Source organism: Stegodyphus dumicola, chromosome 5 (genome assembly GCF_044657685.1).
Source record: "Stegodyphus dumicola isolate Sdum_Otavi_A_Nest chromosome 5, ASM4465768v1".
Lineage (NCBI taxonomy): Eukaryota > Metazoa > Arthropoda > Arachnida > Araneae > Eresidae > Stegodyphus > Stegodyphus dumicola.
The window spans coordinates 186,389,400-186,416,380 of NC_140772.1; the positions used below are offsets into that span (position 1 = coordinate 186,389,400).

General features: G+C 30.7%; 1 protein-coding gene across 6 annotated transcripts in view; it reads right to left on the reverse strand.

Annotated features, from left to right (window-relative positions):
- The window catches only part of LOC118189064 (pro-neuregulin-2, membrane-bound isoform-like), a 219,032-nt gene that overhangs the window by 127,456 nt on the left and 64,595 nt on the right, over positions 1–26,981 (reverse strand). Inside the window, exon 1 of one of the 6 annotated variants that reach the window (XM_085817454.1) lies at positions 897–1,113. The exons of the other annotated variants lie outside the window; for them this stretch is intronic. Within the exon in view, the coding sequence (XP_085673580.1) occupies positions 897–921 (25 nt within the window). The 5' untranslated portion in view covers positions 922–1,113. Of the gene's footprint in view, positions 1–896; positions 1,114–26,981 lie in introns of those variants that run through there. 6 annotated transcript variants of the gene reach the window in all.

Here is a 26,981-nt window from a genome sequence, read left to right on the forward strand (position 1 = left end):
CTGTCGCAACTGGAGCGTTGAAAAACACTAAAAAAATAGTTGTCACTTGTCAGGCTGAATGGATGATGAAACCTCACTCCTTCATAAGCACACCCTTATTCTCTGTCGGCGACGCACGTTTCAATGAGTGATTACTCGTGAACGCCGCAGCTAATATAGACGGTTAGGCAATTTATGGCGCGAAATGGGAAACACTTTCCTTGTTTAAAAGTGTTTCTCACCCAATTATGGATCGGCAGTGGAAGACTGCAAGTTCCCTTGCCGGATGGTGCGTTGTCAAGAGGGGTTTCCGGAATCCTAGTGACGAGCCCATAGACAGAGACGACGTGTTGACTGGCGACCATTGCTGTAACAAGAAAGTTTGATTTGGTTTGCTGCCAGCTCCTGGTTTTTTGACCTCGAAGGTCGCTGCGCGACATTTTGAGCCTGTTAAAACTGATTCCTTATGTTAAAGCTACATATTACGTAGTGTTCATTCACACCATTTTCTTACATTGACCATTATTTAGTTTGCACACTCTAACTCGTGCTGTATACAGTACGTACCATCTTAATTTAACGCTGGAGATGGGACCAAATTTAGACTAGCTTTGCAATGAAAGTTAAAGATTCCTCAATAACAAAACATGAAATAATTCTTCAATAGCAAAAGCACATATAGAAATATATACAATATACACAAAAAATATGCACAAGTATACAGAGTCTAAAGAGTATATGAGAAACTATTAAAAATAATCAGAATATTCTTATTTAATTCTGTTTTCCCTCTTTATTAGTTACAAAATTGCCTGCCTTGTTAGTCAGTTTAACTTTATTATACTGCTTGCTTAATAAAATTTAGTATTCAGGCATTGCATATTTTAGTTCAAATTTTAGAGAAATTAAAAACATACCTTTATAGTGTACTAAAATGTACATCAATCAAAGCAAGACAACATTAAACTTTCGCATTAATGAATGTAAATCATATATCAGAGATCTGAGTTAAAATGACACGCCGAATAACGATTATTGGAGAAGATAAATCTATAAAAATCGGCATAATATTCATAAATTTGCAGGACTAATTTCGAAGGTTTAAATACAGAATCTTCTTCTTCAGTTGAAGTGCAAAATCATTATATAATGCAAAATCAATTTTGCATTTCTGCAGGTAAAGAAAATGGTTCCATAAACCTTCGAAATTAGTTCTGTAAATTTATGAATATTACGCTGATTCTTGTTACTCCTACAGTAATCATATAACAGAGAAGTAGAACTATATCTGTTGTGCGTATCTAATCATTGGTCTCTTAATATCTTTACTTATATCTTTACTTAGAGATTATAGCAGAAAAAAATACAGTAGCTGATCAATTATTTTTAGTTAAACAATTAAGCAACAAATGTTTAATATCGTGTGCTGCTAATATGACAAATTATTAATTATTTCATCTAATTTTTGAATAAATTTCTCAATTTCTCATTCGTTGAAAATAAGAACTACATTAAAATTGAAATTATCAAGCAATTGTAATTATATATAGATAGATATATAGATAGATATATATACAGATAAATATAAAGAGAAAAGTAGTAGTTTGCCTAAATTAAAAATAAACATTTTTTAATTGCTTTGTTAGATACAATGTGTGACCTCTTATCCACGGTTGCAACTATAATTATTGTTGGGGAATTGCCCTTTTTTATTCCAATTTAATTTCACGTTTAATGATAGATAGATATAGATATATGCGTGTGTATTGCTTGTAAATTTACACAAAACGAAATCGTTATTGTACAGATTTTTTACTCAGTTATAAGGTATTTTCTCCCTTTTTGCAGCATGCCTTCTTGGTGTAACGGAAGCACACTGGACGCATATTTGAAAGGTTCGAGTCCCGGTGAGGGTATTGCATACTTTTCACCTTTCCTGCTTCAAAAAAATCTATGACTCTATAAAGTTTTGTTTCAGAAAATCACGTTTTTTACGCTTTGGAAAAAGTATTTTCTTCTGTAAGAAGAGAATGACTAACTGTAAGAAGAGAAGGCTAACTAATCTTTCTTGTTTTCTTTTTTTTTTTTTTAAACTTTTTCTCTGTTTTTAATGTTTCCAGATTGTGCCATGTGTAGTAACTATCTTGTGATTACCCGATTCTTTCGTCAGATTATGTTTCTTTCTGTGCATCAATTATTTCAAAATTATTTTCCATTTTGATTACTCAGAAATTGCCAATTAGTAATTGTAAAATTTTCTGTATGGTGGTAAGTGTATTTGATAAGTAAATGTGATGTTAATTGTTTCAATCAATATATTATTTATTATCTCACGACTATTTTTCTCTTTTATTTATTACGTTTTCTAGTCAGAAAACTGAAGCAAACTGAATTATTTCGCGGAAACAATACAATATTACTGAGTTAAATTTATTTATTTCGGCAATTTAATTTTACACTTCAGGGAATTTTTGAATTAATGCCAAAGCATTATGTTGCTCTTAGATCGCAAATAGAAGAATGCTTTTAGTTAAAATAAAAGTATTCAATAGCGGCTACTCCTTCTTGACACTTGGAGGTGTATTTACATAGACCAGAGGTCTCCAAACTACGGCCCCCCCAATGGTGGATCCAGCCCACAAGCACTATCAATCGGCCCTCCAAAGATTGTTTTAAATAATTTTATAAAATTTGAAATAATCAAAATAACATACACATTAACTATTTCACATAACAATCAAACTATTAAATATATTACCTGTCATGCGCATTCATTATAAAGCATATTACAAATATTATATAACCGTTTTAAAATTTATAATGTGTGAAGTACTGTAACATTCTATTATTAAAAAGATGCCATTATCCTCTTTACAAGAATAAAAATTTAGCATGTTATTTTTACTTTCTTTTACAGTAGTATTCTAGGTTTGTTCATAGAAATTTTCGGCACCGACTTTGTTTAAATATTAATTTTTGTTCTGTCTCTGTTGTAATTTATTTTAATTTTGCAGATATTTCTTTCCCACAAAAATTGCTTAAAATATAAAATATCTATGAGCGAACGTTTGTACATGATCAAAATTAAACAAAATTCACTGATAAATTGTTACGATGGCGGAAGGCAAAGCCACTTAAAAGAAAATTTCATTGCTAACTGTAGAAATCTGCGACATTCTGGAACAAGAATACTTTTTCATATGTTTAAACAGCTTTAAGAAATTTATTTTAGGTGAAATTTCATAAAAGTCTAAAAAAACAAGGTTGTTTGTAATATCATAACTGTATAAATTCAGTCTATAAAATATAGCTGTCTTGATTAAGAACATATGTATGCTATTCATCATAATTACATCATGATAATGTGATTAACTAACTAGGTCTTGGCCCTCGAAGCTTAGTGAAGAAAACCCATACGCCTCGCGGGCTGAAAAGTTTCGAGACCCTTGATCTTAACTATAGCAAAACGTTTTAGGCTAGAGTGACAATCGCATTAAAACTGACAAATGAGAAAATGAATAAAAAGTTAATATCTGAAGTGTAAGTTTCATATTTAGATTTTAATCGTTTGAAGAGAATATTTGATAGTTCACAAGTCTTTTCTCCTAGTTCTTTAAAGAGCTATTCAGTTTCTGACTAGGTCTTTTAAAGCTAAAACCTATGAGTTGTAGATCTTAGTTTCATGCCATTTGATATCGTACAAGATGGAAGGCAAAATAATATTTTAAAGCTTCATTAAACATATATGTCGGACGATTCCCAGACAATTAGATTCTTCAAAAATGTTAAAAAATGTATAAAAAGACAAAACATTTCAAAAGTATTCAGCATGCGCAGAAGACGCTATAGAAAATTTCCTATTAAAAGGTTTTAAAAGTAGAATCTGTCGCTATCAGCGTAACATGTTTAGCAATTTTTTTCAATTCTAGCTTATAGCTCTGATACAATAAAACTTTCTTCAATCAGATTCATTCAGGTAGATGTACTATTTAAAACACCTACGCGAAACTCTTGGAAATGAAGTATAAAGCATTGCTTCAAAACTATTCTTAAAACCGAAACATCGTTATTGCTACAATGACAACGGAAAGCTAAAATTTGGTATTCCATTTTTCCAAAAATAAATAAGAGCATTTTAAACAATAGACACTGCACTTTACAAATAAATCCAAAGATAAACTAGATCTTTGATATTCCAACGCGTACTTTATAGCCGTATAAGCTTGAGAAATTCTAAATTGGCGGTTCTAATTTTGAGGGTGACGGACTGCTCCTGAGACTACAGACAGACGTGTGTAGAAGATTCTTTTCTTAAGTCAACAAGCATGAGATCTTTACGGTTCAAAACAGGAAAATATTTTTGCCCTCATCTGACTGTACTGAACCCAATTATGGATCGAGTTAGGCATACCCATCTTGTCAAGGTCTATGAAGCCTCGTTATTTCAAGACCGCTTTCAGAACACTTTGACATTTAAAACGTAGAGTTAAGAACAACGTGTCGACATTAATGACTACTTATGTTGCCTATATTCATCTCCCCCATGATGATATTCCAGCACTTTCTTTCATTCAGTTGCAGGTTCAAGCCGTAAAAAATTTAAAATTCGAAACATATTGATCCCTTTGAGAAGATCTATCCGAAACTAAAGAAGATATTCAAAAGATAACCTGCATATTTATCGTTCTTTCTCACATACTTAAGTGATAATAATAATAATAAAATTTATTCTGTACTGTAGTATATCGCTCTAGTAATATTCTTTAATTAAAATCATGACACAAATATTCAAAGTATTACCAGTTATATGTATGATTAATTATATTAGTTACATATGTTAAGACGTAAAATTAAAAAAATATATTTATTGTTTTGAAATAATTTATTTAGCCAATAAATTTATAATCTGAAGGATAAATTGAAGATCTTATATCATGACATTAACCTGCGAAATCTCTATTTTCCAAACCGCGTAAACAATAAGTGCCCTGCTAGAGTGATGTAACGTAACATAACATTACCTAAAATGAAGAGGTTCTGTAGTAAATATTTTTAATATCTGAAGCAAAGTATTACCAAGAAGAAGACGTATAGAAATGTCAACAATAGTCAAAAACCATAGAAAGGTACATTTTAAACATGTACAATATTTTATGGTCAATAAGCACTATGTATTGAGTTTTTCTAGGCAGCAAGCATTTGTATAGCAAGCGTTTGTAAAATCCTAAAGAGAATTTTAAAGTAGGAACCTAGAATTTTAACTCATTTTTAAAGTCGAATTGCCAGTATTCACCAATTTTACCGCAGCGCCAGTGGTAGGCGCGAGTATGTGACAGAAAGCGAGATTTAAAACTGTGAATATTGTACAAAAAACACGTATGTTTAACCTTTACGAAATGCTTTCGAATCATGATTCTGTTTACCAGCACCATAAGAATTTATTCTCTAGAATAAGTATCCTTATCGGTATGAGGTAACTTCGACCACCATTTTTGAGTTAGTTTAATTTTTAAGAGAAGCTCCATCGAATTAAAAACATACGTTACATACAGTTTATTGGATCAAAGCTTTATGCTATGATCTACGTTTTAACTTTAATAACTGCAGACACCGTACGGTCAAAAATCACATTATTTAAAACTTCCATAAAATTAATGGCCACAGTGGACGGTGTTTGTAATAAGAAATCTGTAATTACAAATAAAAAGTAATACGCAGAAACAAAACAGGAATTATAATACTTTTTCTACTCAAAATACTGCTAAAACTAGTTTAATACAGGAATATGTTCTGAATGCAAGTATTTCAACTTTAAGGATAGCAAAATGATAACAGTAAACCAGGAAACATTGTTAAAGACCTTTAATATCGATACAGCTTCACGGAAGGTTTTCAAAGGATATGTAATTGTCCGTCAACGGAAATCTTTTCAAAAATCATTTAACGAAGAAAAAGCGCATAAAAGAGGAAATTGTGTTACAGCAGACAATGTAAAAAAGAAGATTGCTAATCTAGAGGTCAAGTTTTATCAACCCAAAATAGTAAACACCGAATACAGTACAGAATATAAAAATTTTTACTTGAAGTTTTTTTTTTTTTCTTTTTTCGTAAATGGTACACATCTTGCAAAGACCACTTAAATATTTAATATCATAAAACAATGAATGCATAATTTATTTATTAAGTTTAATGTTAAATTAATGCCTGTTTTACTTCAACAAACGACCATTTTATTTATCTTTCTCGTAAAATATCTTCAATTAATCAAGCTCATACAGTGAGGCCGCTTTTATGCGCCTGTCGTTTTTCTTCTATAGCACATGCAAATACGCATGGTCTTAATACATCAGTCTAACTCATATTGGGTCAATATAGCATATTTCAATATCATAATCTGTGTTATTAACTGAATGAATTAATTACGTTAATCATGTATAAAGATTCATCTTTAGGTACTGAGTATAAAGTAATTTTCTAGGAGTGCAATAATGTAACAAAATTTAATTTTTACTGTATTATTTCAGCATTTAGATTCGTTCTTCTGTTAACTACGGCAAATTATACTTCCTTTGGCTACTTAGCTGAACAACAAATTTTACAGACTTTCGGGAAAAGGTCTTGTTTCCTTTCGGTGGAAAAAAACAAGTGAGTTAAGTGTTTTGCCTCTGACAGCCTTACTTGAAAATAGGAAGTAACATCTTAAGCAAGATACTGACTTTTCTCCGGAGCGTTTTTCTAATGACGTTTCAATAGAAATTACAACATTTTTTGCTCACTATAATCTGTATTATTTATGATACGTTAAGGAAAGAATTGGTTAAAATAAAGCGTGAATGACAAACTTACATTTATAGAGAATTTCAAATGCTCCCATTTACATCACACATACAGAAAGGCACAAAAGCGACCATCGTTTACAGATGAAATACTTTGATTATGTATCCCTGAGGTAAGGATTCTTAGGATTCATTGTTGAAATGAATATATATAATGTAACAAACATCAAGTCTGAAACGGTTATAAATATTACCATTTCAGACTTGATTAGATATTTTCTACTTTATGAACTGTCATTTAAGCTGAAATGAAACGGGTATAAATATTACCGTTTCAGACTTGATTAGATATTTTCTACTTTATGAACTGTCATTTAAGCTGAAATTTAAAAAGCAGTATTCTGTAGTAAATTTCCTAAAATGATTTCAGTTAAAGATTTCAGAAATTGAGTTTTTATTAATTATAATTTTCTGTGGTTGAAATGTTTATGTCTAGCAGAATTAAACTAGTGGTATGATTAGTTCGTTAACTAATTAAAGCAAAGCACTCGAAGTCTGCATAAGGGAGAATGTCTTCTTGAAGAATTTTCTAAGGTAACTGGCCCGTATTTTTATCACATATAGAGGAAAACACAGACACACACACACACACACACACACACACACAAAAAAAAAAAAAAAAAAAAAAAAAAAAACTATGAACTCTTTTCATCATCTGAGACTTGATTTTAAATGGACTGATTTTATCTACTGAGTGTATGTAATGAAAAAAAAAGGAACGAAACATCCAAGAGTGAAAACATCGTGTTTGAACTTGAAAGTAAATCCCAAACAGGAGGAAAAAACATGCGTTTTCATCTCGTAAAAGACAAGTTAAGTACATACGCATGTAATAATGTATTTCAGTAAGAAAATTATGTAAATGAAGAGCAGCAAACAAAGTACAACACGCAACAAAACGTACAAAGGCCGTTTTATACTTTTAAAACATATTTTCTGCATTATAATTTAAAAAATTTAAATAAAAACACTTAATTTAGCATTCTGATTCCTCAGTCTTTAGATTATCAATCTATACGTTGATTACCAATGTAAATGGTCGTTTCTTGCAGTCAGCAGTGGTAATTTTTCTCCATCTCTCTCTCGCTGCTTTCCATAAATCCATGCAAATTTGCGTTTAGAAAACACTCTTCCTCATTCTCCAAGCATAACAATTCATTGGTGAAATATGAGGAGAATATGAAAGAATGTGAACAAAAAATTTACACTTAATACTGTGGCGTTTTTTACGGGTTCGTGGATTTGAAGTGATTGATGACAACACTTGATGAAGAATGAAAACACAATTTATTAGCCAGTATTGCTCAGGACAGTTCCAAAATCACGTTTACAGTCGTAGGAAAATACGACAAACACCCTGAAACAGTCAGCAACACAGTCTTCAGGCTATAACGGTGAAGACAGCTTCACGGTGAAGCACAAGAGTACAGCTCCCGGTCGTTTTCGGACTCAACGTACTCTCGAGACTCTCCACGCTACAACTCGCGATGCACTCGACCATACACTCAATAGCCTCAACGATGCACATAATCTCGATGGACTCGACACTGGACTGACGATCAATTCGCTATACTAATAGACACTCTCTACTCCGCGTACCAGCAAGGTTTATATAGCTTTCGGCCTGCTTTCGAGAACATTCTGGGCCAAACAGCAAAGAATTCGTTCTTGAAGTTTCTCCATCCGTCTATGGCATATTGCCAATTCTGTTGCCGAATGGGCGATTTTGCGCCAAACCTGACAACCCTGCCTTCCTTTGCCATTTTCTGGCAACCTTAAACCTGCCTTGTGGTGAAACTATCTTCTTACCGCGGCTGGGAATTTCATAATAATACTAATCTCTTTTATTATTATCCCCCTTAAGACATTTAAAGGTAAATTTGAATGTATGACTGGTCGCTTTTGTCAGTTATGGGATTTTCATTGAAAGTTCTATGTATAAGGATATGGAATTAAGCTATTTTTTATATTTAAAGGTGTTGTTTTTAATAACTCTTTGAAAGAGTAACTTTTAATTTCCGACATATGAGAAAGTAACTGAAATCGCGTGTATTTCCTTCACCGAAATTCTCTTTCAATTACCGAAACCAAATTTCTGTGCCTTTTTACAGTAATTTTGAGATAATAAATCTTATTCAACAATCATTCGATAACATCAACAATCATTTCGATAAATCTCCGCTTCACCAAAACAAATTAACGTTTCTATCACATTTATTCACTTAAAAAGATTTTTCTGTTCTATATTCAACCATATACCTAGGTAAAACGTAATGAAAACGTTTGCCATATACTTAGGCAATACCTAGGCATATACTGAGGTTTTGCCATATGCCTAGGCAAAAGGTAACCTGACACCTGTTTTCTATATTCAACCACATACCTAGGCAAAACGTAATGAAGATTATGCATTTTAATTCTTTTGAAGCATAAATCTTCGTCTCTTATTTTGCTTAATTTTGGCATAGAGTTATTTGAAGACATTGAGATTGTGCTTAAAGTCAGTTCTTTTGAGCCTAACGACATTACACATGAAAGAGCTGTGAATGTATGTACCTTTTTCGATATTTCCATGTTGAAATTTTTTTACTAAAATCTTTAATGGTGTATTCTTTTGTTGTGAATAACATTACTTCTTTTAAACGTAAAATTGTTAATTTTATATTTTTTCACCGCATTTCTGAAAATATGAATATTTCTCATTGGAAAGTGAAATAAAAGTAACTTTTAATTCAAAGTGATGAGTTGTTGCAAAATAATTCTTTTGGAAAATTTTAGGCGTTTTTCCCGGAACAAAATATTTTCTGAAAATGTTTAAATAGTTTTAGTGAACTAACATACAAATTTAGCCATATATATAGTATATATATATGTATGTGTGTGTGTGTTCATAGACGTCAAAATAATATTTGAAGATTTGTACGTTTATTTATTTACTGAAATACATACGTGACACGCATACATAATTTTTTAATAAAATCATATTTTGACGATTTCTGAAGTTTTTGTTTTTATTTGTTTTTTGTGCTTTTTGATAAAATTTGACTTTTGATCACAAATGTTTAATTTATCAGCGGCAAACGTTCAGTTTAATGCATTCGTCAGGCTAAATTTCGTCAGTCGGCATGTCACTCCATTGCTAGGCGCCTTATTTAGATGAGCCTATAAGCAACATCCCCGCAGTACCCGAAACTGCGAGCAATATTATAACAGATCGAGCAGTATTACAACAGAGGAAAGCTGCAAACTGTTCTTTAAAGAAAAGAGACATATATTTGCCAAATATGCCCCAGACTTTAAAAACAAGGTACTGTTTAAAAAGAACAGTTTTGCAAAACAGTTTTGACATCATAGCTCTAAAAATGCACAAACAGTTCTCTCTTTTGTGAAAAATTTTCTTTCATTCATAAAGCTATCTTCACTATAAACACAGCGCCCATTTATGACTCCTTTAAAAAAGTATTTCTTAATATACTATCCCATTGAGACATACAGGAAAAATTCTCGTTTTTATTCTTCTTACAAAGGAATGGTTGTGTTTCATTTTTTTGAAGTAAGAAAGATTTATCATTCCAAGTTTACCTTAAAATGAATGAACTGGGGATACATAATCCAAACCGTTGCCATATGTGTTTCAAGACTCCATTGGTGTTTTAGTCACAAAGAGAAGAAAAGGTTTTCTTAACACCGAAAGAACAAGAATGTTTGTGTAATGCAAGATGTTTCATTCTGTTTATGGAAGCAAGATGCCTTCTATCTAGATAGACTGTATTGATCGAATAAAAAAATTGTAATGTTTATTCATCTCCAAAATTGTAGGTAACCATTTACTCTCGGACTGTGTAAAGGTCAAGTAGGAAAAATGTTGAATCAGACTTTTGGTATTTGACATGATATCTATGAGTAGACGTGAAGAAAAAGCTGAAAACTTCAATGATAGGTGTCGGACATTGGTCCTTGCATCACATATTAGGATTATTATTGTTATCTTTACGCCTTATTTACCCTCACCCAAAAGCGACTGAGAAATGGCAAGATGCCTAACGGACTACTAATTCTATTTGGTGGCGAATAATCGACCTCCAATTTTTATTTCCTTCGTATACGGAATGAGTCCTGAAACATTCACGGCGCCGAACACAGGGGCTTCAGATTACTGGCTTGGTAATATTGGTCTTCATAAATTAGTGTCCTATAATGGTCTGATGTTCTAATTCTTAATCAACAACAGCACGTGGAAGGAACAATTTTATTCTTTTTACATAATTATTGACTGAAATTTAATTCTTGAATTTTCTTTAAAATTTCCGTATATATCTTAACGCATCGAATATCTGAGATTTCCCACGTTTTCTTCCATGAAAATGCACTGGGGAATGTAGAATTGATCACCTTTTGACTAGTACATTTTGAGACGAATTATTTAATCTGAGCTTCCCGTATGGAGAAGAAGAAGTTTGGAAGCAAAGAATTTTGAAACATAGGCAGTGTTTTTGTTCGACGTCGAACGTGAAGATTTCGATGAACTGGCCATTATGGCACTGTTATATTGGAGGTATGATTTAACTCCTTAAAGTATAGTTAGAAATTTTGAAAGTTGTTTTTCACGATAAATTTTTTGTGACAATCTAAATCTAAATTCTAGTAAATTTTTATCTGCTTTTAAAGAGAATAACTTGAGTGAAAGGTTTTGTGTTGAAAGAATTTTGCATTCGTAATACTTTTGACTTTTCAATGAAGTACCTTTAATATTTACTCGGAATCATCCTAAACGACTATCTAAAATTTGTGTATATGTATGTAATTTCTTTATATTGCTATTACATGAAACTTATCTTTAATTTCTGATATTATTATTTTTCTTCAGTTAACATGCTTATTGCAAATTAATATATAGTTATTATTTATTTGCAATTTTAACCAGAAGGCTTTTGCGATCATTTAAATGTTTATATTTATTGTAATGGAATTATAATTATTAGTTATAATTATTTTTAAAACTCTATTTACAATTGTTTACTTATGCTGTTCCAGACAATAAAAATCTCTGGATTAAAAATAGACAGTAAATGAGATAGAAATACGAAATATTAATTCCTGAAATTTTAAGATGATTTTGCGAAGCAATATATTTACGTTATTTGAGAAAGTTTTATAAATATATAGCATCGCTTTGTTAAAGAGTTTAGAAAGGTGAGTGCTTCTGGAAGATTTATTCACATCCTGAGGGCATGAACTACTTGAATGTCACCTGGCGACGGCTGCGACCCTTGAATTGTACCGCAGATCATACGGTGGGGAAGACGCACTCTCTTTACAAAAATAAGGGACAGAAAAAAAGGCATCTCGTAAAAACAAAAGAACCCGCTGAGAAGAGTTATATTTAGGCTTTACATAATGTTTCTCATCTCATTCTCTCACCCACAAAGCTCAAGGCGTCTGAACTTTTGATATTTATCCGTAAGAAGTGTCGAATTTCATTTCGGATATTATTTACCCCTACAATAGCAAATGCTTTTTACAGACCTATCTCTTCTCTAAATAAACGTACACGTATGCAATTGAAGCTGTTAAAAGAAAGAGTAATCTTGATTGAAAGCAAATTTAAGTTCAAAGAATAAAAGAAAAAAGCGCTATTATGTTGTCCTATAAAACACATTGCTTTTTAACTTCACAGAAATCAGAAATCGAAATGCTAATAATTTAATCAATTTCAGTACATAAGTGTAAATTATTTACAAATGCTTCAAATACTTCTTAAAGATTCCCATTAAATGTCATATTTGTTTCATGACCAAAATAAATTTAATACAGTTCAATTTAAATTTTCGTTTTTAATGTATTCATAAATTTGGACAATAATTAAATTTAAAGGAATTCAAAGGAATCCAAAAACAATCTCAGCTGTCCGGCGCCTTTTTGACTAGGTGCCGTAGTGCGCCGCATGACCTTGCACCTATAGTCGGCGCGGGCCTGATCGTACTTTTAAACAGTTCGATTCGTTAACAGATAATTTATACTAAATTGGAAAATTTATCTGAAAATGAATAAATAATCTGTGAAAAAGGCGGCGGCATCAAAGGTTTCAGTAAGTATTTAAGAAAACTCTTGCAGTACATCGCATAAAAATTCGTCTTTCTTTAGGAATACCCTTATCCTTCCTCGGAACCAAGATTGCGGAAGAATGGCTGTTTTTTTTAAATGCCGCAATAAATATTAACATATTTCAAAGCTAGAAATGGTTTCAAGGGAATCGTTCCAGCCTTGTGGACCGTTACACAACACTATGCAATCTTGTCATTTCTTATATGCAATCGACTATGCAATCTTATATGCTTTCCACTATGCAATCGACTTGAGAGCTGAAGCTGTTGCCCAAGACATATGTTCTTTCACATGGGCTGGCAAACAGACAACTTCCATAGTGTTGCTATTGGAAGTGATATAAGATCTTTAATTTATTTTTCACGTCAAAACAATTTGCTCAACCGAGTAAGTCATATAAAAACAATAAAAACGCTTCTTAATCATTTATATCATTAATGTAACCTTATCATGAGATTTCTAATGGAAATTATTCAAATTTATTTAATTTATCAAATAACCAAATGATATCTCTGAACATTTCGAACGTTATTGTACTCCGTATAATACGTAACCAACTTGAGTCTCTTTTTTAATTATAGATGAATATGATTTCTTTATGTAATTCAAGCAAGAATAAATGAAATTAAATTCCGCAGCTCATTCTATTCTAGATATATTCAAAAATAATTTATTGCCGAAAATGATGAGTGAAAAAATTTAACATTTCTGATTTATAAGAAAACAAGCCTGGTACAAAAAATTGTTACTTCAAAAATTTCTTTGCTCGTATTGAGTAAAGGAAGTTTTGCTGTAACAACAACAAAAAAAAAAAAGAGTGCAATGATCAGATGGATTCCTAGATAATTTCGACATGAAAATGCTTAAAATAATACACATTCGTTCGCATTGCATTAAAATAACAGCATTTTTGGGATAAATGCCCTTAGTTTTTAATCAATTAAAAATACATTTAAATCACAGTATTTAGGGTAACTTCAGCTACTGAACTGCTATATTCTCAAAACAATATTACTGGTAATATGTGCTAGAATAAAACACCTAATACGATTGTCAGAAAATACAAAAAAAAATATTTGTATAAAAATTCGGTTTTTTTTGTTTTGTTTTGTTTTGTTTTGTTTTGTTTCCTAGAAGAGAAGGGAATATATTTTAGAATCTAAATCGACAAAAATCAGAAATAAAGTAAAACTCCTGAGGTTAATTTACCACGCTTGTCTTGAAACTAGAATTTTATTACAGTTCTCCCCAAAAATACCACGAAACGCAGGCTAAAATTGTATCCATTTTTGCATAAATAAATTTTTATAAGCATTTACACATCCATTTTGTGTTTCCATGATTCAGTTCCATCATATTATTAAAAACTCCGTCTAATTAGATGAAGAAAACCCCATATTTTACAATGAATCCCGGCACACGTGCATGCGGATGACGGAGACCTTGAGGGAGCATACCTGTCAATTGCCATTTCATTAAATATGTTACATATGTAAATAATAATTTATCATAAACTTGCATTACTTTCCATATTGCTTTTGCAATACCTAAAGCTTTGTAAAATGTAGATAGTAATTACATTAATATTTTAGTTTTCTATTTTAAGAATGACTCTGTACCATTGCTTTTGACTTAATTAGCAGTTCTCTTTAAACAACACAGTTTTAATAATTAATTATGGTATAATGAGATTAAGCGTAAATAAATCATCCTCCAACAAGTGTCTCACAAAAATTTCCGTCTTTCCGGGAAAACCTATTCTCAGATGTTAACTCCACGGAGGTTTCGGAACGCGCATGTGCGGAAAAGATTGAGGTCGGCTCCCCCGGCAGGAAAGCGAAAATTGATGCGCTACCCTCGAGTTGCAAACGAGGCCACAAAACTCTTCCTACTACAGTAAGAAAACGAAGGAAGTGGAGGATTCCCCTCAGTGTAAAAATAAAAGTCAACTGAAAATTGGACTAAATAAACAAATAAATAATAATGTGTTCATCGTTTGCTTCTCACCTGAGATAGAGGAAAGAAAAACAGGATTTGAGATAGAAGAAAGAGAAACAAGCAAAAGTTTTAGGCCAAGAAAGTTGGTTTTATTTCCGCGACAAACGTTTATGGGATACCTCATCTGCTATGGTCATATTGAATAAATCCTGAAATGCAGTATTTAATTGACCCTTGAATATGCGAGACGTTAGGAACTCTATAATAGCGAGCAGCTTCAAATCCGAATATAATTTCTCCATCTCCAAAAATTTAACTATTTGTACCCTGATACTTTCCAAAAGTTTTAACAATAACATAAACTGTAAATTCTTGCACATTTTGTATGCTTATGTGAATTATATATTTCATTCTCGCAAGAGTAGTATAAATTTGTATTTACATATAAAATATGATAACAAAGATAATACGGTAAAATTAAAAAAAGTAGCGGTAATAACGTTACCTTACTTTTACTACAAAACTACCATTGCTGCAAAATTTTCGTAAGTTCTTTATCAGCGTTGATTCAAGCTTACGGGCGCTGATCTCGCGCGCTGGAGATAAAAAGTTTTTTTTTCTGTACAACGTTGCCATTGCTCGATTTGAAATCGTTGAGTTTGTTAATGAAAAATCCGTTAAAAATTACAGAATATGAAATCGATAATAAACTAAATTCCAATTTTCAAATTTGGTCTTCCACATGCCCATATTCGTAGGAGGGCTACGTCATTCAAAATTCGATGGCTCTATGTACCGTTGTTTTATCACAATGCGAGAAATATACATTTGTGCAGATTTTTCAATATTTAATTTCTTCAAATATAATGCAGGACTCTAACATTTGGTGGCGATAGTTTGAAAAGTGAAACGTATATTTATAGTGATTCAACGCAAAATCGCAAAACGAAAACAATAGTTCTTCAGGGACAAAGCCCTTTTGGACTTAAAAACTAAAACTAAAAAAAAAAAAAAAAAAAACTTTTCAGAGAAAAGAGATTTTTTTTCTCCCTTCTACCACTGACCTCCTCTTCGGGGCCTAAGCGAAACAGTCTCGGTAGAACCGATGTTCCGGGTGTGTACAATGTGAAAAAATAGGAACATTTCTATATCTCCCGTTCTACTGGGCCGATCGATGAAATTCAACTTGCGTTTTTCATGTCGGGAAAGTGCGACTTAGGAAAGTATTAGATTTATATATAGCATTGTTCTAATATAGGTATTTTGACACAAAATCGGACTTTTTCTAAAATGAAATGCCAATATTTTTAATATTTCGATTCTACAACTCAAATTATGCCAAACTGCCAAGTTTTGTAAAAATCGCTGGAGTAGGTTTTAAAAAATTAACTTTCAAAATTTTAGCTTTTCAATGTTAATTGAATTTGATATATATTTACAAATTTTTCTTCTTTTATTAATCATATTTGATTCTTCCTTTCACATTTCGAAATTTAGGTTCATTCTAAATAAAATTCACCCATTTTTTTAAAACTTTTTTTTAAAATTTGTATTTTAAATAATTTTTATAAATTTTTCGCAAAACATTTTGAATTATAACCTATAAAATTTTTACCATCATCTTAATGTAGGTGTATTTCTAAGCATACCTGCAAAAAAAATTAGACTTTTTTATACAAAATTTTCTAAGATATATAGACGAATTTACATAAATACGCGAATTAAAATTTGGCATCTCTTTTTTTTTTTTTAGTCCAAAGGGATTTGAATCCCGAAGGACTATTAGTTTCGTTTTGGCATTTTGCGTCGGACTCATAAATGTCGGTTCACTTTTCAAACTGTTGCCACAAAATGTTAAGAGTCCTGCATTATATTTGAAGAAATTAAATAATGAAAAATCTGCATAAATGTATGTATATTTCTCGTATTGTGGTAAAACAACGGTACATAGAGTCATCGAATTTTGAATAACGTAATCCTCCAACGAATATGAGCATGTGGAAGACCAAATTTGAAATTTGAAATTTGTTTTATGATCGATTTCCTATTTTTTAAAACTTTGACGAATTTTTGATTAACAAACTCAAGGATTTCAAAGCGAGCAATGGCAACGTTGTGCAGAAAAAACATTTTTATCTCCAGCGCGTGAGTCTCTGTATCGGAAATTTTAAAGATATGCTCGTTTTAAAACTATTTTGCGATATTGCTGTTGCACTGGAACTTATGGTTTAAGTGCGAGGAACATGGTATTTAATAAAGAAAGGTAACACACAAAATGTTAAAAAATGCCCCTTTAGACGTAATTTAAAATCTGAAACATTTCAGATTTTTTTTTTTTTTTTTTTTTTTTTTTTTTAAGGATAAGAACGCCAAATGATGTGGTTTATGGATTTTGTTACAGCTATTTTTAACCTTAAATTTCAAATAAATTTTTATGGAGAATTAATTATATGAAATTTTTCCCTCAATGATGCGCAATAAATATTTATTAATACTATAAAAAAGCTTTTTTAAAAATTATAGACGATATTATTGTAGATGATAATTATATAGATGATATTATTATAGATGATTAATTGAATTTGGTAAATCTCTCTTTTTTTTTTAACCAAACTTATTTGATTCTTCCTTTCACATTTCGAAATTTAGGTTCCTTCCAAATACAATTCGCACATATTTTATGATTTATTTTGAAAATTTGTATTTTTAATTAATTTTTATAAATTTTTCGAAGAACATTTTGAATTATAATATATGAAATGTTTACCATTATCTTAAAGTAGATGTATTTCTAAGCACACCTGCAAAATATTAGTGTTTTTTATTCAAAATTTCCGAAGATATACGTGAATTTATATATTGGCGCGTTTTGAAATTTGGCATATTCTTTGAAAGCGATCAAATGTAGTTTAGACACTTTGTTAAAATTATTTGAAAGTAGGAACGATGTGACTTGACTCCGCTCATGCACAATGTAAAAAGAAAAAAGAAAATATGTTGTCATAGATTAAGAAGTTCGCCAAGTGAATTATTCTTGGCACAAACTGAAAAAAATGCGCCAAGATAAAGTTTTGAAGTTCTGCTTGAATTTCGCACCAAATTTTATAGAATTTAATACTTAGGCATAATTTGAGATGTAGAATCGAAATATTGAAAAAAACTGGCATATCATTTCAGAAAATATCCGGTTTTGTGTCAAAATACCTATATTAGAATAATGCTATATATATATGGTTTACTTTGGATTTACATGCTTTATTAATATTCGAATAATTATCTAACTCATCTTCTTGATGTACATTTATATACATTAAATTCGATAAATTTTCATCTTTTGTTCTTTCATAGATATGCCATTCTTGTTTATAATAATTTCCATATGCGAAAGCAATTCATTGCCAATAACGGCATTTTCTTTCATTTCCTTGAGGCACAACATAAATATTTGATTTAATTTCACAATCATCATTTGTATGGAACCTTTAAAATAAACAATAGGTTTTACTTTATTATTACCAAAGCCTACTAGAATCAAATCGGAAGGATTAATATTAGGTGAACCAATTAATTTATAAATATTTTCCGATACTATATTTATATCACTTCCTGTATCAATCAGAGCTTTTACTTCTACATTATCTATCGATACAGTTTTATTAGTTTATCATTCAATTGCTTCTTTACAAATATATGATTCACTCTGGCAAAATCTTTTATATGTGTCTTATTTTTTATGCATTCTGAAGCTACGTGTCCAAACACATTACAACGAAGGCACTTTTTTTCCTTGCTCTTATTTTTGCAAAAATTCTCCGCGTGACAAAGATTTCCGCAGTTATAGCAACGAATATTTGTTTTTGTTTTACTATCAAAATGGTCGCGTCTGGTTTTAGAATTAGGCTTAACGGGTTTGTTTTTATCATTATCAAATTAAATTTTTTCATATATCTTAAGTTTTTCCTGAAATTCTGCCAACGTTTTACAACCATAAAGAATAGCTTTATTAAATGTAGAATCCTTTATACCATTAATAACATAGTCAATTACAGAGGCGTTTTCAATATTACCTTTGGAACATAGATTTTTAATTACCAAAAAATATTCATATAGAGATTCTTTTTCCTGCATTTTACGTTTTGATAATAATTTGTGCAACTGAGCAGAGTTATATTGAACACCATATTCATTTACTAATAAAGCCTTAACTGCATTCAACGAATTAATTTTCGTTTCACTTTCAATAAATAATTTTGCTTTACCAGTTAAAGATCTTTTGGCGAATATCAGTTTCTGTAATTCCTCTAGTTTTAACAAATTAGATACATCCTCAAAGTTTTCAATAAATTTGTCAACCGAATTATACGGATTACCATCAAATTTAGAAATCAAGCTTTTAATATCATTAAAATTTATATACGCATTTGAAAACTGTGAAAATGGAAATTGAACTGATGACTTACTAATATTTTGTTTTAGCTCATCTTCATCAACAGCAGCAAAAGAAGAGTCGTTGAAAATTCGAGCAGCTGATGCATCGATTTCACTATCAACAGAAGTATTTCTTCTTTCATCCAATATTGCTTCATATTCCTCTATTTTTTGTTTGTAATTTGATCCCGATTCTGACACCAATTTTGGGGGTTCTTTAGTTTCAAAATGACAATTTATATTCAAACAAAACACATTTAATAAAATATTAATGCATCTATAATATCGTTCATCTATTAATACAACATCTATAACATCGTATATCTATAAAACAACATCTTACATCTATTAACACAACGTTTATATCATCGTATATATATATTAACGCAACATCCATAACATCTTACAGTTCCTCTCATAAAACAAAGTGGCGAGAGTTCTATCAATTTCAATCGTGCAGTCAACAGCTAAAATTTAGACAGCGCGCGAGGAAAAATATTAAGCTATGTATTTAAAATTCAACATATATATATAAATCTAATATTTATCCTAAATTCGAGACATAAAAAACACAATTTTAATTTAGTCAATCGGTCCAGTAAAACGAGAGATATAGAACTGTCCCTTTTTTTTCCGCAGTGTACGTGGGATATTTTGCAATTGAGGCGAAAATGAGAGCTGGTTTAAGACTGTCAACAAATTAGACATCTCGAAAGTAAAGATTCCTAGAACTGTTTCTTTCGACATGATGTTTAAGTAGCTAACAGTACCCGCTTAAGTCAGGGGAATCGTCTTCCTGTTAACATTTTTAAGTTTGTGCAATTATATGATCGACGTGATATTTAAACTTTTAATTTGGTTATGATAACTTTAGCTAACAACGAAAATTCGTCTGGCATTATTTTACAATTATTTTGGTGCTTTGGTAGTATAAACAAATAGCGTAACCGCATAATCATAACACTAACAATACGAGGTGACTGTAAAAAATGTAGTAGAGAAATACGCAAGTATCGTTTCATCTTTACAATTGTTTACATTTTATTCATTGCCAGTGGCAACATATAAAACCTTAAATTATACATGCGGGAAAACTTTTTTCTTTCTCTAGAAGACTTGTTTACTTTATAGCAGCAAACTGTGCAATAAAATTACATATATTTTAAACATTCCAAAAATTTTGATGTGATGTCATCAAGTTTTTTCACAGTGCTGAAAATCCGGAAAAATGATTAATACCATTCTAGAGCAGGGATTCTCTATCAGGAGGGAATTTCATAGTTTCAAGCGGTGGCCATTTATTTAGCTTTAAGCCTTTTATTTAACTGTTAAGTATTTAGTTTAGTTTATGAACATAAAAACTACTTTTATTCAAGTTTTGGTAGTTACCAACATTTTCTATATTTTTTGTTGTTTAATTCATAAAACATGTTAAAAATAATCTAAATCTAAATAAATGCATGTACGTAATTTTTGAGTTTGGGAAGGGAGTGGGGAATGATTTTTTACTAATAGTGAAAAAGGTGTATGAGATATAACAAGTGGCCCATTTTCAAACTTTGCTTACATATGCTGTCCCAGAAGAAAAGAAAGAAAATTCAAGATAAATAAATATTTTAATTTTAATTTGAGAAATGCATTGCGTAAAATGACTATAAATATATTTCTACAATATAAAAAAGAATCAATTGAAAAGTTTTAGATAAAAATTTAGCAAATCAATAAAAATAATTTATCTTCCACTTCATGTTAAAAATTTATTGCAGAAGTTTGTTTTCTTTAACAAATGAATAGAAAAATAATTGGTCTTCCACTTCATGTCAAGTCCCTTACCTTGAGATTATTTTACTCTCAATTAGTTTGTAAATTTGCCTAAAGAGGGGCAATACATATTCAAAGTAGTCAAACTTAGCTTAACTAGTTTATCTGTGTCAATGAATATATACTTCCCCTTTTAGACAGATTTACAAACTAATTTTGGTTAAAAAAATCTCAAGGTAACGAACGGACTTGACAAGAAGTGGAAGACCAATTATTTTTCTATTCATTTGTTAAAGAAAAAAAAAACTTCTACAATTAATTTTTATCATGAATATAACACACTAATAGTTCATATTTAAAATAATTCACCTTTTTTATTTAAAGAAATAAAGTTACAAAACAAAGAAATTGAATAACACGAAACTTGAAAGGGACAGGCATTTTTGCCTACAATCATACATTTTAAGATTCATATCTAAAATATTTCAATTCATTTTTTTTACATTTCGAATTGTAGAAATATATATTTATAGTCATCCGTATTCAATGCATTGCTCAAATTAAGCTTTAAACGTAATTTATATTTATACCATTAAGACTATAAAATCTAGTTAATCAGGTACCAAATAAATCAAAAATTAATATTTTAAAACTGTTTACTTGATGTAACGATGTTGCCAGAGACAGCTTCTACTCAGGCATGTAAAAGCCTTTGTCTGATACTGATTCGTTTGACCTTCTACGAAGTCGTCAGACTTAGAAGTTATAAGAAACGACTAATTAGTTATAAGTTACTATAGGTCGACTATTATAAGTCTAGAAGTCGTTAGATTTTTCTCATAACTTTCTTTAACCATTAGCATTGAAATCTATTAATCTCTCCATCTTATCGCGGAGTGCCAGAACGAAAACTATCCAAAATAATTCATACTTTAATACTTCTGAAATCCCATCTCATAAAATATTTATCATTATAGAGCTTCCTAATTTGTACTACAGGTAATCATGTAGTATGCGATTTACAAGTTTTTCAGATGGAGGCACTAAAATTGATTGTTGGTTTAATCATTTCTTTTCCCCTTCATTTAATTGAATATTTGAATTTAAAAATAGCATTTTAGTACCGTCATCTAAGAAATAAATAACTAAAATCGGTAGATCGCATTACCTTACTGTAAAATCGGGAATTTTTTCCTCGTTATAATTATCTTAATAATTTCAAGGTCAGCACTGCTGTTAGAAAGAAAAAATATTCAGATCTTGAAAATCAATCTTATTCCATGCAGTGTAAAACATTTTTGATGCAAATGAAATTATCCAAAGAATCCGTAATGCCGATTTTAACATGCCGAACATCGTTTGACTTAATTTCATACTAAGTCATGTTTCAGACATGATCTCACATGAAAGATAACTGCGTTTAAATCTGGTGACTTTGTGTTTAAATCTGATGATATTCGGTTTAAATCTGGTGACTAAGAAAGTTTTCTGAGATGTCTAGGTTTCTGAGATGTCTAGAAGAATTCTCATATAACATACTCCAGTACTTTTGGGTCGTTGGTCAATGTTTAAAGCTTTCCTCCATTTTATATTTAACAGCAGTAATAATTCAAACAGTCAAGACATGAAACTTTTTATTAAATGGTGTTAATGAAATTAATAAACTAATCATTTGTTACTAGTTGGTAAATACTCGTATGTGTCAACGCATAGCCTTTGTCGCATGTACGAGGAAAAAAAAAAAAAAAAAAGAATTTGTAAAATTCCTTTAATGAAAGTACAAGCACATATAATAAATATTTTCGGGAGCTGGTATCTAGCTGCATCATTTTCGATACTTTTCCCCTCCAAAATTGCAGCACTTTTTGCATCTTCTAATTACACTGAGGCCATTCTCCTCATAAACGTATATGTAATATGCCATATTAAAAGCATTCGTATATATTTACTATCTTTAGTTTTAAACTTCGTGTTCGAAGCCTTTTATGCATACAAAACAATTATTTGAATTGTTTGCATATTCTAAGTAGTTTGAAGGTCACAAAAGTTTACTGTTACGTGATGTTTCGTGAAAAATCTAAATTTAATGCCAGTTTCTGAAATGGATTATCTCACTGGCCTATCTGGTAATCGACTCGTTAAGATGAAATAAAAGAACAGCATCTAATTAGTCTTCCGAGATATTTCTCTTAGTCAAAATGTCTCCGTAGATGAGTTGGTGATGAGACAAAACAGTCTGAATCTTGGGCGTCAGCCAAATTTTCTCTTAACAAAAGTCCACTTGCTTTTGTTTGGTTGGCTGATGTGAAATACGAGGTAGCTAATTATAAAGATATTCATGGAAAGTTTTTTACGACTAACATGGCGAGAAGAAAAGGAATCTTTCTTTCTTCAGCAGTTAGATCTCATTTTAATTCAAGCTTAATCTCTGCTACCGTACGTCTTCCAACAGACAGTTCTATAGGAGGTTCAAACAATAACACAGAAATCTAGGAAAAGCAAACTCGTTTGATTGCATGAATTCGGTGCGCCCTTTCTTGAACAGCTAATGGTTTATATGTGTTTTAAAAATTTCTTCAAGTATTTTAGAGATGATTTTTAGGAAAGTGCAGGGTACAAATAAAAGATTTCCTGAATTTTTTTCATTAATTATATGGTATTTTCATTGACTCAATATGAAAAAAATTAAAAAGGTTTTAATTTGGTTTACATGCGTACATCCATCCAGTCTTATACATATATGTATATGTATAAGTCAAATGACTTTGAAACAAATATTAGTCAGACACGCGTAGTAGGTAAAAGAACGCTCTTCTCAACGAGAACTCTGTTTCTTATTACAAATATTAACTTGTTTATTGTGCTTTATTGTTTGTTAACATTTTTACTTCAAAATAAAATTATTAATAATTGCAATTAAATTCAGATTTTGAAAAGATAAACGTATTTCCTTCATTACCTCATACTTTCCGAAGATCAATAGAGGAGAAATTTAGAACCATCAATAAATACTTCATGCGCTTAAGAATCGATATCTAACACAGAAAGAAAGAACCCGGCACAATGCCAGAAGCGTCAGGCTTTCTTTCATGCAGAGAATTCTTGCAGACACTTTCTGAAATGTGTCAAATGCACTCGTGAGCAACTAACGAAATAATTTATCAAATTAACTGAAGTTCTTTTTTGTCTGCACAAATTAACATGTTTCCTACATTACAACTAGGAAAGCTATGAACAATTGAAAATACCCTTCATTCGCAAACGAAATGTCGAATTAATATATTTTTACGAAATTATTTCCGTCATTGATGAACTAAGTGTCATTCTGACATTTGATATTGTTAATAAAATTACATTAATATGCCTTTTGAAAACACAACATCTAGAGTTTTTTAATTAAATGCTCACATTTGGTTCCATTTTCCAACTAAAGCTACAATTATTATTATTTACAAATATGAAAAGGATCCAGTCATGACTCGGGATTCTCATTTCATCAATCAGCAAAACCATTTTCTTTAAATATTCCTGTGAAACTTTAAGCTTACTGCGAATGCGAATTATGAGCAATACGGAACTCAAGAATTGAGAAGACTAAACCCAAAATTCTTCTATTCATCATTACCCGAAGTAATACAAAAAAAAAATGCCTAAGGAATTATACCAGAGACTCTTATTCATTTTTTCCCTATGCATCCAATTACGTTAAAAAACCTAAAACTAATCTAAATTTTTCTTTTTTCTTCCTACACGTCCTGCAAAAATAATTCAAAGTGATGCTTAAATTAAGAACTGTGTGTATGCCTCTTTCATTGGCGACAAATAGTATTTCTAGCCACTCCTTAATCTATATTATTCTTGTTCGAAAATTCAAGAATCCGCTTAAAATTTAATTTATTTATTCTTTTCAAGCAGAAAATTCTAACTATTTTGTAATTATTATTAACGCAGAAATTATTATTAACTTGATGGAGAAAGATCATATCACTCACGAATGTAACAAAACTTTGGCAATTTTCCTTAATTTACGTCTGTCTCTTACTGAGGGACACTCCGTCCTTTATCATAAATGGAAAATTTACACTTTTCATATGATCCAGCACTGTACTCATTTGACATTTTAATATTTATAATGGAAAAGACAGAGAGAAAAAGAGAAAAGGGGGAGATTTATATAAAAATTTAAAATAAAATCTTACATAATCTGAATTCTCCATTGTTTTACAGAAACAACAGGATACGTCATGTAATCTAAATCTTAATACCTTTACAGTATTATTCACAAACTCTTAAAAGAAGAATAATCTACTGCTAACTTCGAGAACTTGTTTAGTTATGAATTCGTGACTGGCCTTTTGCGAGTAAAACCTCATGTTCTAATTAGAATAATGTTCTAATTAATAATTTAAAACCCCATCTTAATACATTTAACTGAATAATAAGTATGACAAATTACATTAAAGATTTTAGTTACATTTTATTAGTAAAAGATAATAATAATGCATTATCAACATTAAAATTTAATCATTTACTCGTTTCAGTTTTCCGTTTAACGTATTTCAGAGAATAGCTTTTGTTGGATAATTTCTAGGTTTTGTTTTACTACTAATAATACTTTACAGTATTCCCACTTACATCTGATAAGAAATCTATTTTTTATTTGATGGAAATCAGTAAAATCTTCAATTATATGAACATTTATTTAACAGAAGATAAAACAATTAGAAATGAGTATTTAGCACAGTTAAATTACACATTTCTGCAACAAATTCTCTGTGTCTGCTTCGTCATTTCACTAAATCATCAAAGCAGTAAATGTTGTTAAACATTTACCATAAATGTTTGTATCTACTATCATATGCAAAGCTAAACGCATAATTACAGTGGCGTGACCTTAGTAAAATTACTTGAGCTCCTTCAATTCGAGAAATGGTGTCAACTGGCAATTAAGTTTGAAGTTATTTAAATGTTGGCCTCTAAAATCTTTCTCAGTTTAATTTGCAAACATCCTCTTTACTTCATCCACTTACTCAAAAAACGCAAAAAATGAATGCACAAAAACTATGACATTTAAATTTTCAATATAATGCTATTTAAAGCCCTTCACTTTCCCATTAAAATCACTTCCCCATTAAAAAGAATGCATTGATGTTGATTATTTATATATACATAAAAAGACGCAAGATTTGAATGCTTTAGTATTTCTTTAACTATCTAGAATGCTTTAATAATAACACTGTTGTATGAATGCAAGAACTTTCATAAGTATAATATAATTCACTCAAATATAAACAGAAGGTTTCTTTTTATATATGCTCGTGCGCAAAATTAAGAACATTTATTATGCTAATTTTTACATTTATATTATGTTTGCAAATTATGCTTATTTTTACTGAAAAGTATTGAAATAAAGCTAATACTAATTCCGCGCATATTATGCAAATATTCAGAGTCGAATTTGTAAGCGTACGTGTACGTGTTTGTGGAGCTATGATTGTTCGGCGATTTGTGTGCTCGTACTCCTTCACGATATTCGCCGCGTTTCTCGCAATAATTGAGTAAATTTAATAGGATATCGAGTGAAGTGAGTACTCAAGAATGTATGGATGAGGGAATTAGATGGGTGGGAGAATTGTCGGTAGATTGAAGACAAGCCAATCACAAGCGCAGGTGGCTACAGAACTAAATGTAACGCTCAGTTTCGTCACCAATTTCTCAAAATAGTTTCAGGATACTGGATCTATATAAGAGAATACCTAGACAAGATCGATCAAGATCCATAATGACGAATGAGGATCGTTAATTCGCACCTTTAACTAACACTGCTACACCTTTAACACATCACTGCTACAGCTTCACAACTCTCACGTGAGCTGTGTGCTTTCACTGGAACCCGAGTTTCAATACGTACCTGTATCTGAAGAGAGCCCAAAA